Raw genomic sequence first — 13,338 nt, 5'->3', positions numbered from 1 at the left:
TATAGATGACTTAGTGGAAAGTTCAATTCTTTCTAATGGGAAAAGACGAAAGGCAAGAATATGAAAAGGGAATTTGCTTTCAAAGGTTGTCAATTTTGCTGTGTACATGGAAAGGTGGTCCTATTTTGCTCTCGCAGACAAAAAATTGCACAGTCTTTGGAAATGAGTTAAGATTAGCAGTCTTAGAACACATTTTTTTCTGAGAAAAACAATGGAGGAACTGGATCACTAAATATTGAGTCACATTTATCAGTAAGTAAAGTTGCATGTAAATGTTTGCGGAAACCAAACCAAACTAGAAATTTCCACCGGATTTACAAAAGTTTCAGAAACGCTGATTTTCTTCGTATTTGAGTGCTTATGTTGATGAATGCCGACCATCTATAAATTACCAAGCATCTGCACGGCACAGCTCATTTGCATGTAGTGACGACCACAACACTCCATAAAAGTTCTTTTGGCTCACCACTATGCCAATAAAAATATATCATAATATATAATATTAATAATAACAAGAGAGCGCTAAATCTTCTGTCAGCTGAGGCATTTGTTTATAGCTTACAGCTCTGCACAGACAGACCGGCCTGTTCTCCGTTAATACGGTGCCATTTCTTTTAACATAATTGAATTTTTATTTTATTCGTCTCAATAATGGGTTTGTCTTGGCTTACTTTCTTTATTTTTTATATTCATTAATTAATGTCAATAATATAAAATGACTGTTTTTCACAAAATTGTCCCTGGCCTGGTGAACTAGCATGAGGACGTGTTTTTGATAGAGACTCCAAAGCACTTCTATAAGTCGCTCTGGACGTAATAAAAATGAACAATTTAAATTCAATAGTATATTCCAGATATAAAAGTGCAGTAATCCATGCAAACAATGTGATCTGAAGTCAATCAAGTTGAGGCTTGTTAGCCTTCTTATGCGTAAATTTACACACTCCCAGGAACACAAGTCGGACATGAACATTTTTACAAATTTACAGGATTTTCATAAATACCAAATTTCTTCTGTACTTGTACTAACGATTTACACACAAATCTGTTCATATCCAGCTTGATAAGTGAGGCCTAATAACTGTGGAGTGCCAATCATTTTGAAGCCATCATTTTGTAAAATGTTAAAGTAAATATACACTGAATCGTCATTTGTTTAAACATAACATATTATTTAGTTAATCATCAGGAGATCGAGAGTTCGAAAACAGGCAGTTTTAATGTGTGGGAATTCTGACCTGTGCATCAATTGTTAAACTGATTGCATTTTTTTATTCAATTATGTAGAAATTCTGTTGATTAAATGAACTCTCCAATGTCCACTTGAATATAACATCTCTCGAACTAGTGATAACTAGTAATATCATGCTGAGAGAATGACGAAAAATGAAGAGCACTGGACATTATGCATGCTAGAAATTATATGTGCTAAATAATGCTAAATAAATTCACATAAATGTCATAATTATGGTTACTTAAGACCTTGAGTGCCAGGTGCAAGCAATTTTGTTTGCAGGGAATGGAGGTTCTTCATTTAATTCAATGTTAAAGAGCCAACATCCTCACATCTAGGTACTCACTGGAGGTTTCAATCTTTTTACAACCAAAGAGCTCAATTAATTATCAAAGAGACCCTAATTAGTTAAATTAGATGCTGGTTGGTAGCTAGTTAGAAATGAGGACCTACAGGCACTGCAGCTCTTGATGGACAGAATGGGACACATGTTGCATAGGTGTAGGTGTGTAAACATTGCCGTGCATGTGATGCTCAAATAGCACAGTAATTCAACATACTTCAGAGAGTTAATTTAAATTAAAGGCATGTTGCATGACTTTATCCACATGGTAATTATACATGCATTATACACAGCACTTTTGGATTCTCAATTCAGAATGTGTGGGATTAATTTTCTTTAATAGCCTGACAGTAATGACAGTAATTTATATTAATGTGCTCATTCTAATCATTTCTATAGTAACAGCTTACACAGGGACTTGAATGGAGGACGCACCTCAGTTAAGTCTATGTGTTGTTGTTTATTAAAGTAAAACATATAATTGGTGATATGAAACTTTTTGTTAGGAGATGTTTATTTAACATTTATGTAAGGAGTCTTCAGTTTCAGTATAGAGGATTTTGTGAAAAACAAAGTTTTATACTGTAGCTGCTATAATGTAAGTGAAAACAGGAAATAATTTGTCTTGCAGACATTCCAAAACATTAACTATGTGACGTATGATGTCAGTTTTTTAAGAAATTTAAAAAAAAAAAACTGTAATCATTGACAAATTAATTAGATGTGGTATAATAAAACACTACAGGACTTGCTATTCTTGGAAAATAATCAACTCTAAGGTGGTAACAGAAACTCCATTTCGTATTGGGCTACATCATGCCACCTCGTCATTGATTATTTTCCTATAACAGCACGTTACTTGTATATGACTTCATTAGCAGTTCTGTCCGGGCCCTTTAATGAACCTAATTCTAAACATAATGAAACACATAAAATGAACATTTGTTCTTCTCTTTCTCACTTCCTTGAAGATGGATCTGCTGTGTCTGTCATGGTTTGACGATTTGATGATATGGGCTTCTAATGACGTGTTTTGTAATTATTCAGCAAACCATTGTCATTTCTTATTTTTGCTGGACAGCAGGTGATATGTGCAGTGACAGAGTGCATAATAAAAAGCCGCTATACAAAATGAGATATTTTATTTGTAATATATTTATGCTTGTACACCAGTAAAATAAAATGCATATCTATAATTCCATCGCAATCTCAGTGAACAGTTAGACAGCATTCCGTTGACAATCGCCACCTGTAAAAATCATGTTGTGACGCAGACAGAATGCTGCATGTTTCAGGGAGAAATAAACATTATATCTTTACAGAAATACTTATAAACATAAAAAAACATAACAGTATTGAACAAATGTATCACTCTTTGAAGAATAACACTGGCAATGGAAATCTTCATCTTGTACTTTCGACATTCTTGTGTGCTTTCGGCTCTCTGGTTTTGTTTTAAGCTCTTTCATTTTTTTTTCAGAATTTTTCGGTAGTCACTTTCTGGTCAGTGTAAGCTTTTGCAGGTAAAGGGGAAGAGGACTCTCTCTGCGGTGTTGCTTAAACACGGCACATGTAAAGTTACATAGAACAAACATTTGGGCACTGAGTTTTTATATACATTGAATCATATGGGTTTTTTAAAGGCATCCATTTCTTTAAATGTGTCTTTAGCTTTAGAATTTGTTCATTCTCAACCGTGCAGGTTAACCTTGCAACCCATTCTACAGTCTCTGTCTGTAACTCTAGGTTACCAAAGGTATTTTTTTGTGCCATTGCCATGAGCAAAACTGATCCGAGAATTTGGTCCTCTTTAAACTAAGACATGGTTAAGGACAACCAAAACATGGGAAAAAAGAGAAGGCCCAATGCTCTAAGAGTAGATCCATGGCCCTTCAGACATGACTGATCTGATTTGGGCTTTTTTGAGCACTTTTTTTTCTTTTTAGCTGGTGCTGTTGAAGGTTCCATATCCAACAGGTCTGGGTTGAGTTTGTCCAGGGACTGATCTAGGTTATTGGAAAGGGTTGCCAATGGCCCATCATTGAGACTTACTCCTTGCTTGCTGCGAGTCTCGTTCTTTATCCGTTCTGTTTCTAGGACCTTTGTCTTCGAAATGTTCTCCTTCTCCTTCTGGGGGTTGTTTGTAATTTGGCGGCTGTTGTAAGATGAGGGGTCAGGTAGAGTCTTGCTGGAAATGATGGAGGATTTGTCGTTATCTGACAGACAGCATCTTGGAATACTCTCTCCCATGGGGTCATCAAAGGACAGGAACTTTCCAGAGTGAGGGTTAGTCTCAATACATCCTTCCAGGTCATTGCTTTTAAGTCGTTTCAGGTCCTTCCCCACAAGAGTGACTGGAAGGTGGCATTCAAGATCAGAGCTGGAACCTTTGAAGCGTTTGAACCAATCCCACAGAGGCCTGGCTCGGCAGTCACAAATCCACTGGTTCCCGTTGAGACGTAAATACTGGAGCGACACCAATGGTTCCATCGTCTCACCACTCAACATAGTGAGATTGTTGTAAAACAGAAACAAGGTAGTCAGCTTTCCGAGGTCATTGAAAGCCCGCTGCTGTACATGAACAATACGGTTTTGATGCAGGAGCAAACGGTCTAAGTGGATCAACCCTCTCAGCATGTGGTCCGTCACCACCTTGATCTTGTTGTTGTGCAGGAACAGGTAGGTAAGGTTGGCCAGATCCACAAAAGTGTCATCGTGCAGGGCTAGAAGGTTGTTGTCCTGTAAATACAGGTACTGAAGTGAGTAGAGTCCGCGAAACACCCCGATAGGAAGTTCAGACAGTCCGCACCTGTGCAGGTGCAAAGTGTGCAGCTTGGTCAGACCTCGAAAGGCAGAGGGACTGATGATCCGAAGGTTACTGTTGTCACCGATATCCAGTTCTTCCAGTCTCTCTAGGCCATAGAAGGCCCCAGACTCAATGTGGCTGATGTTGTTCGAGTACATCCAGAGGACAGTGAGGTTATGCACGGAGCTAAAGCTGGTGGAACGGACCACTGTGAGTTTGTTGCTCTGGAGGAATATCCGCTGGCTACGGACAGGGATTTCGGTAGGAATAGAGAACAGGCCTTGCTGCTGACAGGCCACGGTTGGTCTCGGCTCACTGTAGCATACACACTTTGCTGGGCAGCCATTCAACACTGGCACAACATTCAGCCATAGCACCAGGCAGAAGAGTCGGCCTCCTGTGGAAAGAGGACAAAGAACAATGGGTCAGTATGTGCATATTAGTTATCATTTCATGTTTGTGTACATGTACAATGTACATCAAGGGTTCTTTGCATAGGTAAGCTTCCTGATGGGATGCTACTTGAAACCCTCTCTGATAGGGAAACAACTCTAAATAAAACCTTTAAGGTGAGAACAAACTGATGCTTTATTACAAAAAAAAATGGAAACCAATTCACAGGGGGTAAATCTTGTGTAAGTCCTGTATTCCAGAAAACAATTTTAGGCAATGAGATCATAAATGTTTCAAAATGTTCAAATCAACTTCCCCTCTACATTAGCCTGTTTATCCAGATTTGGATTTGGTAACAGCCTTCAAATTTGTTACAATTATCTGCTTCACAGCACAACACCTCTAAAATTGCCGGCTGTAACGTTCCAGTTAGAAAAGCACTACCAGCAGATATCTTCGCCTTGGGACCATTCCCATCTATCAGCCAGTGCAACCATGAGGACCCAGGCAATTGTGAGTGCTGATAAATTAATCACGGAAGTGGGCCTGGCACAAAATTAGCTGGCACTAGGAGGAGCAGTGGAACTAATCAGATTCCTGCATGGCAGAAGGTTTGACATTTTAGTCTGTCCAAGGAATGATGAGTGCTTTGATGGGTCTCCTCATGACTTTGTGGCTGGATTGGTCAGGGATGTTAGATATAAATCCCCTGATGATGATGAGGTTTTGGAGTGCTGTATTAAGATAAGACCTAATAATCTGTGTGGTCTATGTATTAACAAATTCTGAATTTCTGCAATACCAGCTAGGAGTTAGACGCTAGGTAACCAGGAAATTTTGTAGGTTCCATCTGGCATTTTATATTAAGGAGGAATGAACAGAAAGACATGGAAATATGAATGTTTACAGAATAAAATGTTTTAAATGCCATGAAAATGCATTTTGCTACCCTATTATACACAGACCAAGGAAAAAAAAGATGACTTTCCTTCATATCAGCTAATGGGCAGAAAAGTACAATGTGTTGAATAGAGATAGAAGCATGGCCACGTTTCTAGCATCTTTCCAGCCCTCAGCTCATCTCTGTGTCTGTCCCTCCATCCTGCAGCTTGTTAAATGGAGCTTGCTTGAGGCTTGACAGCAATCCTGTGCTACACTTTCCCTCAAAACCTGTCTTCTCTCTTTCCCTCTTTCTCTCCTTTCGCTCCCTCATCCCCTCTCCCATCAGCCTCCACTGCCGGAAAGCTGTCAGACTTTCACTCTTTCTGCTTCGCAGCGGATAAAAATATTCTATTGCCAGGCTGTTCTGCGTTAGGCTTCATGAATCCATCAGGCCTACTTTTTTATCCGCTAGTCATTAGCAGACTATGCACACCCTTACACAAAGCATAGCCAAGATTTGCTTTCAAAGCTCCCTTTTCTCTTTGCCTTGGCCACTTGTGCTAACCTGCATGCAGCCTCTCTTGCCTTTCATCTAGTTAGTTTTAATGTAGTTTCTTGAAATGTCATCCACTGTCCTCCAATTATTTTAGAGTACCGTCTGGTCTCCTGGATGATCACATGTCCATACCCTTTATGGTTAGTTACCCTTGATCATAAAAGGCCATTTGACTGACATCAGCCAAATGTTCCTTTTATATTTCATCCTGTTTTCCTCCTATCCACTTCTCTCTTCTCTGATCCCCATCACCATCCTTTCTCCTTTTACCCTCATCTTTCAAACTCAGGATAGGGGTTGCATAGACTAGTCGACTAATACATTCACTAGTTGGCACTAGCTGTCAACTAAAAAACAGTAAGGCAGACAGTAAAGAAAGCAAGCTGACTGTCTTTTGTTAGTCTGAAAATATTTTTGAGTAGATCAAGCCAATTCTACAACCAACTGAACAAGACTATCCTGGGGAATTTTTTTTTATTTGATTTAATAGACCATTAACACTTTGATGTCACACTGCATTAAGTGCAAATGTATGCACAGGGGTTTTTTACATCTCATTCCCGTCCTCTCCTGAATGAATTCCTCTAATAGTTATTTTTGTTGTTCTTTAATGCTAAATAAAATGTAAAATAAATTCCCTTGCACTGTCGGAGCCACGGGTTGCAAATCACTATCCAATCCCTCTCACCTAGTTTAGAGTTACATGAGAGGCACGTGGCAGCTCAAAGGGGCCGATCCAGAACATTTTTGGATGCTACTGAGGCCGGAATTGAGCATGGTGGAAAAACCTCTCGGACACTGTTGTAGATATTGCATCCTCCATCCATCATTAAGCTATAAGGTGTTTCCTTGTCATACTCTCAGCATCAGAATCAACAATTTCAGCCTTTCAAGTATTTCTCGTCCACACAGGTGCAATTCAGGAATTGTTGTAATATGACTAATTGGTGTAATATGTTCTTTGCTGCACAAATGAAACACCCTAAAATAGTGATGTCTCGAAACCTTTTTTGCTTTAACTATGGAAAAGACAATTAGTCAACTACTTTTTCGAATTACTGGTTGACTAATAAAAATTAGTACCTGTAACTCAGAATAGTTCTAGAGCCTTTAAACATTAAAGCCTGCATCTAATAATGTAATTGCTGTACAGAATAACATCCTTGACAGCTGTTTGGTACTGAAAAACCCTTTGAATTGCCTTTCAAGTATTTCTCTAATTACAGAAAGCACAATGCATAATGACTATCTTTTTTTTTCTAATTCCGCAGCTCACGGATTTCACACTGCGGAAGAGTGAGGCAGTATTCTCAAGTGAGAAGAATATTAGGATGCCTCTTAGCATGACGAGGACCTCTCTGACTCATTACAGGGGAAGCTGAACACCAGCACTCGGCTTTGCATGAAATGCATTGATTGCCGTTCTCTCTCTCTCTGAAAAAAACACTCATCCTGATAAAAGAAATTCAGAGAGACGAGCACCACACCACAGATGAACCAGGACAAAAAAAAATCAAAAACACTTCTCTGGTGTCTAATTAAATTATTTGTGAGGACAACAAAAAGAGGAACACTACAGAGCAGGCACTTGAGATAACTGTGAGTGCAGAAGGGGAGAGACAATGAGAAAGAGGGAGGGAGGGATCTTGTTGACTTTGAGCAGTGAAGTGTGGCAATCCTTGCCGCCGTGTTCATTTGCATGTGTCCCTACAGAACACGGGGTGAATACAGAGACATTTCCAAGTTTATCTCCTCCACATGAGCACAGCACATGGCCTGCCCATTTTCTAACCACTATTGTCCTGGTGCCACCGGGGGCATGTCGAGAGGGGGACAATACATGCCCTGTGGGACTCGGGGAGTTATTGATCATGTTGGGAATGAATAAAGGCTTGCAGATGAGTCATAATGGGCTAAAATGTAGCGACCTGAGAAACCACTGAGTTTGCTATGGTTGATTGCTTCTAATAGATGGTTAGAGTAGAACCTTTGCTTGAACATTAGTAAGATATGCTAGCTGCTACTATTCAGATTATAATCACTCAGTCAAAACGTATAATTATTATATGCATGACACATCCTGGGATATGACTCAAGCCATATGACTCTACTGTCATGATAAAAAGTCTAACCATAAAATCATGTGACCCAAACAAAATGTTAAAGCAGTAAACCGTAAAGCCATATTACTAAAATGTCATATTAAAGTGCAATAGTCGTTTTGTTTTATTCCTTACTTGTACAAATACCCTGGAAGATATGAAAAACATGATCAAATATAAAGGTTTAAGCAGTGGCCTAAGCATAAGTGTATTCAAATTGTGGAAAATTCAAATTCAAATGTCAAACTCACCTAAATATTAAAAAAGACTAATCTTAACTAATGCACCTTTAAAGTAATATGAACATAAAACTATATGACCAAAATTGAATCTATATTACTATGAAATCATATAATCCAAATGTTATGTTAAAACCACCTGACCATAAAGCAATATGATCCAAACATTATATTAAAGCCAAATGATCATAAAATCATATGCCATGGTAAAATTATATGCCCAAATGTTTTGTTTAATCAATATCAATCAATCAATCAATATGATTATGAGGTCACATACTCCAATGTTGATTCCATACAAACATAACATTATGTTAAAGCCACTTGACCATAAAATTACATGACTAAAATGTCATGTTAAAGTCACATGACCATAAATCTCGAGATCACCAAATTGTTAGGTTTAATCTACATGACCATAAAGCCATATGACCCAAGCATTATTGTATATTACTAAAATGTCATGTTAATGCCATATAACCATTAAGTAATATGAACAAAATATCATATTAAAGCCAATTTTCCATATAAACACATGACTAAAATGTCATGGTAAAACTATATGACTAAATGTTATGCTTAATCAATATGACTATGAAGTCATAGGATTCAACTATCATGTTGTAAAATCTGACCATAAAACCATGTGACCCAAACACCAGATGAACATAACGCAGAACATAATGCTTGGCCATGAAACCATGAACATAATGCTTGGCCGTGAAACTAAAGTGCTAAAGGCATATGACCATAAAACTATATGGCCAAAGTGATATGTTTAATCTATTTGACTATAATCCAATATGACCCGAACATCACATTAAACCCATATGACTAAAGCCCCATGTTAAGGCATATGACCATTAAACAATATGAAGAGGATGTTGTTAGACATACAACTCAAATTTTGTTAAAGCACCATATAGCTAACAACAAATGTTAAAGCTACATGACCTTAAAGCCATATGACACCCAATAGCACCCAATCCACTACACACACACACACACACACACACATATATTTATATATATACTGTATATAAATAAAACCAGACGTCACTGTATATTTCTTTCACACTCATGAGCATACAAGACAAGGGGTGAGAGTTTAAAATTAGCATGTCTGTACACCACCACTGTTGATTTGACACTTTCAGCGTTATACCCGTCAGCAGCGTACACCGCAGACGAGTTGCACGTCTGAATTCGACACGTGAAAAAATTAACGCTAAATTAACACAAGTCAGGGTGGTGTTAGAACATCAACCGACTTAGCCCCTGTGGAGTTAATCAAACCTCTACAAACTCACTCTATCTATCTATCTATCTATGTTTATTTTACTTATTTATTATTTATTTTGTATGTATTTTATCCATCTTTATTATTATTATTATTATTAAAGTGAGTTACAAGTACACAAAGCAGACGTATGACCAACTCTGAGCATTATATTATGTGAGCAATGTGTGATATATATATAGATATATATATATATATATATATATATATATATATATATATATATATATATACACACACACATGGATACACATCACTTGGATATCAAATTACAAATTCGATTCAATGAAGAAAAAAGATTTTTGAAGACATTTAGAATAGAATAGAGCAGAGAAGCAGAAGTATAACTAACTGTGAGCAATATTTCCATTATCCCAGTAAGAAGACAAACTACTTAAACCAAAAAAAAAAACCACAATCTTGAATGTGTAAATATAATTTACCCCGCTGATTTAATTACCTAGATATGGATTTCTATGCTGATAGGAAAATGAAAACCCACCTCCCCATGCATCTTATTTGTGCACATGTACCAGATCTGGCTGCTGAGAAACAGAACAAGGAGGGATTCGGCCAGATAAAAAGAGAGACAGTATGAGCGAAACAGAAAATAATGTTCTGATAAATGCTTAAAAGAGATTTCCAGTTAAGCAGTTTAAAACTAAGTGATTCTTATTCCTTTTTTGAGATCATAAAATTTTTAATATTGTCCATTTTGGTCTTGATGGAAGAAAAGGGTTAATAATTGAGAGACAGAGTGAGTAATTGAAATGATTTCAGGAGAATGCTCTTTGGAATAGACGTTAGTCCTGCTAACACCAAGCAGAAAAACAAGTGACTCTGCGAGCATTTGTTTCTGCCTGCTGCCCCTCATTGTTCCAGCCAAGCAGATTGCTCATGAATAACAGAGACTCACGGGTCATAGGGAATCAACATAACCGGGGGAAAAGAATGAAACACGTGCATGTGTGCTCCAAATACTTGTAAAGTAAATGGCATTACAGACACAAGGGATGCCCTGAATCTGACCAGTGAAGGGATTTGAAATGTCACTCAGGTGGGCACGCTGCTAAGATAAAGATAAATACTGTGCACGGATTCTTATAAGATAACACAAATTCCTGGAATTGGAAATGGCAAGCGAAATGCCATAACATGGACACAAAGGAAGTACATTTGGAGTCTATAGGACAGATGACCACATTATGTCAAGTAAAATTAATAGGAATTCTAACACATTAAAAATAAAGCACAGCTAACTAATTAGTAGGATATATATATATATATATATATATATATATATATATATATATATATATATATATATATATATATATATATATATGTGTGTGTGTGTGTGTGTGTGTGTGCATATATATATATATATATATATATATATATATATATATATATATATATAGATATATATAGATAGATAGATATATAGATAGATAGATAGATAGATATAGATAGATATAGATATATATTTCATATTAATTGATCCATTGTTACAAATTCGATTCAATGAAGAAAAAAGATTTTTTAAGACTTTTAGAATAGAATAGAATTATCTGAATAGAAAATTATAGATTAGAACTTTTTTCTTATAGTATAGAAAGACTTTGATCATGGTACCATAAATTAACTATTTTCATATTTACAAAATTCTATAATTTCTATCAAGAATGCAAACAAAATGAAGCAATGGTAGTGAGGAGTCGGTAAATAGACGTGAAGGAAACGGTTACGGACGGAATAACTCATTTTTATTACTGTAAATATCACCAAGACAATTGAAAACCAGGGACAAAGAAAATCAGTGGTTGACCATTTGAAGCACTGGCTCACAGAAGCACAGGTCAGTCAGACTTTACCCACTGGAGGTGAGTTGAGTGAACCTGCTCTCAACTAGTATAACGAGCAGGTGTGAGCTGGAGACCCATATCGAGTGAAGGACAGTCGTTAATGACTGCTTGCTTTGTTGTTGTTTTGTAATAAATTTACTAAAGGGATCTAAAAATTCTCTACTTCCTGCCATTCTGTGTATTTTTATTTATGACCATTGGTGGTGCTGTTGTTCTTGGTTGCAAAAATAATCCACTTTAAGCCATTTGCTAACAGCAAATAGACAATATAGTTACCAAAAATTTAGCCTTATTTTTTATGGTTTTTTTTTCTTTTAAAGAGAGGGAGTGCTTAACCATGTGAACCCATTTATACCAACTTTCCTTAAAGCTTCCTTTTGTTCTGATTCCATGCTCAGTCCAGACTCCGCCCTCCATCTCCCTGTCTGTGTGTATGCAAAAGTTGTTTTTCAGCAACTCTTTTTTGCGAGGAACAGCACATAGCAGATATAGAGACGACGGAGTGCACAGAATGAGAAATAAAGTGGCATAAAATGGCACTGGTTATAAAACTGACTTGACTAGTAGCATTATTTGTGTAACTTCTAGCTGGATTTGCCATCTGGCTCATGGGGTGCTGGTCATAAGTCAAACTTGAATGAAATTCACTGCCTCAGGGTTGGTCTCGAACCTATTCGTTGCTGCCAGAGTCTATTGTACACGGTAACTGTTCTAAGAGCTGTTGCCAAGTCAAGCAACTGATTTAGTGACATATGAAACTGCAGTGCAAAGACAGAGCATAGCTCTAGAGACTCCTGCCATGGGCGCTCATATTAAAACAAATCACAAATATGTGCTTCACAAATAGCGGGTACAAATCATAACTATGCGAATGCACACCGCACTTAGACTTTGGCTTATATGCCCTTGCCAAAGGTTCTTGCCTAAAGGCATGATTGATTTCCCCCATTTGTTATACGAATCATGCTGTCACCTCAATATTGCAAAATATGACAGTTTATTCTTCTTTTTTTGGCCACAGTTCTATTTGTTTCTGGATTTTGTATCATGTTATTGGTGACAATGCAGGTTCCCCATGCTGACCCTAAAGTCACCCTATTAAAAAAGAAAATGTAAGCTGAGTACATGGTGAATGAATTAAAATGAATTGACAAAATGGCATGCTAAAGAGCATTGCAGTAGTGAAAAATAAGAGCAGCTCCAGCACTAATGATCCAGTTGAGGAACACTGCAAACTTCTCGCATTGTTCCATAGCACATTACTGCATTTGCACCATAAAAGCCACAATGAGGCAATAAACTACAATAATCATTGATTTTCCAGCTTTGCATCTTGTGATACAAATTGTTATGGGATATAAATCTTCATTTTATTTAGCTCTTATGCTGCTGAAAATAAAGAAATAGGGAAAATAATGTACAATGCTGTTTAGCCATTTCTAATACATGCTAACAAAACGCTTAGGCGAAGACTTGTTCTGCTATAAGAAGTATTTCTTTTTTTGTCAAGGGAGAAGAGAAAAATGAAAATAAATTGAATTGGCCCATGTATTTTCCAAACTACTGATTTTGTAATAAGTGAAAAATGTAATGCTTGTTCAGAAATGCTGTGTACTAA

The 13,338-nt window shown here is 37.1% G+C and overlaps 1 protein-coding gene across 1 annotated transcript in view; it reads right to left on the bottom strand.

Moving 5' to 3' along the window:
* Positions 1–2,702: 2,702 nt before the first annotated feature.
* rtn4r (reticulon 4 receptor) overlaps positions 2,703–13,338 on the bottom strand; it is a 69,090-nt gene continuing 58,454 nt past the window's right edge. The window contains exon 2 of the mRNA XM_026931149.3: positions 2,703–4,780. Within this exon, the coding sequence (XP_026786950.1) occupies positions 3,393–4,780 (1,388 nt within the window). The 3' untranslated portion in view covers positions 2,703–3,392. The remainder of the gene's footprint in view (positions 4,781–13,338) is intronic.

This window comes from Pangasianodon hypophthalmus, chromosome 24 (genome assembly GCF_027358585.1).
Source record: "Pangasianodon hypophthalmus isolate fPanHyp1 chromosome 24, fPanHyp1.pri, whole genome shotgun sequence".
NCBI classification, from domain to species: domain Eukaryota; kingdom Metazoa; phylum Chordata; class Actinopteri; order Siluriformes; family Pangasiidae; genus Pangasianodon; species Pangasianodon hypophthalmus.
The sequence above is the reverse complement of the archived record's forward strand: the minus strand, read 5'-3'. Positions and strand labels throughout refer to the sequence as shown.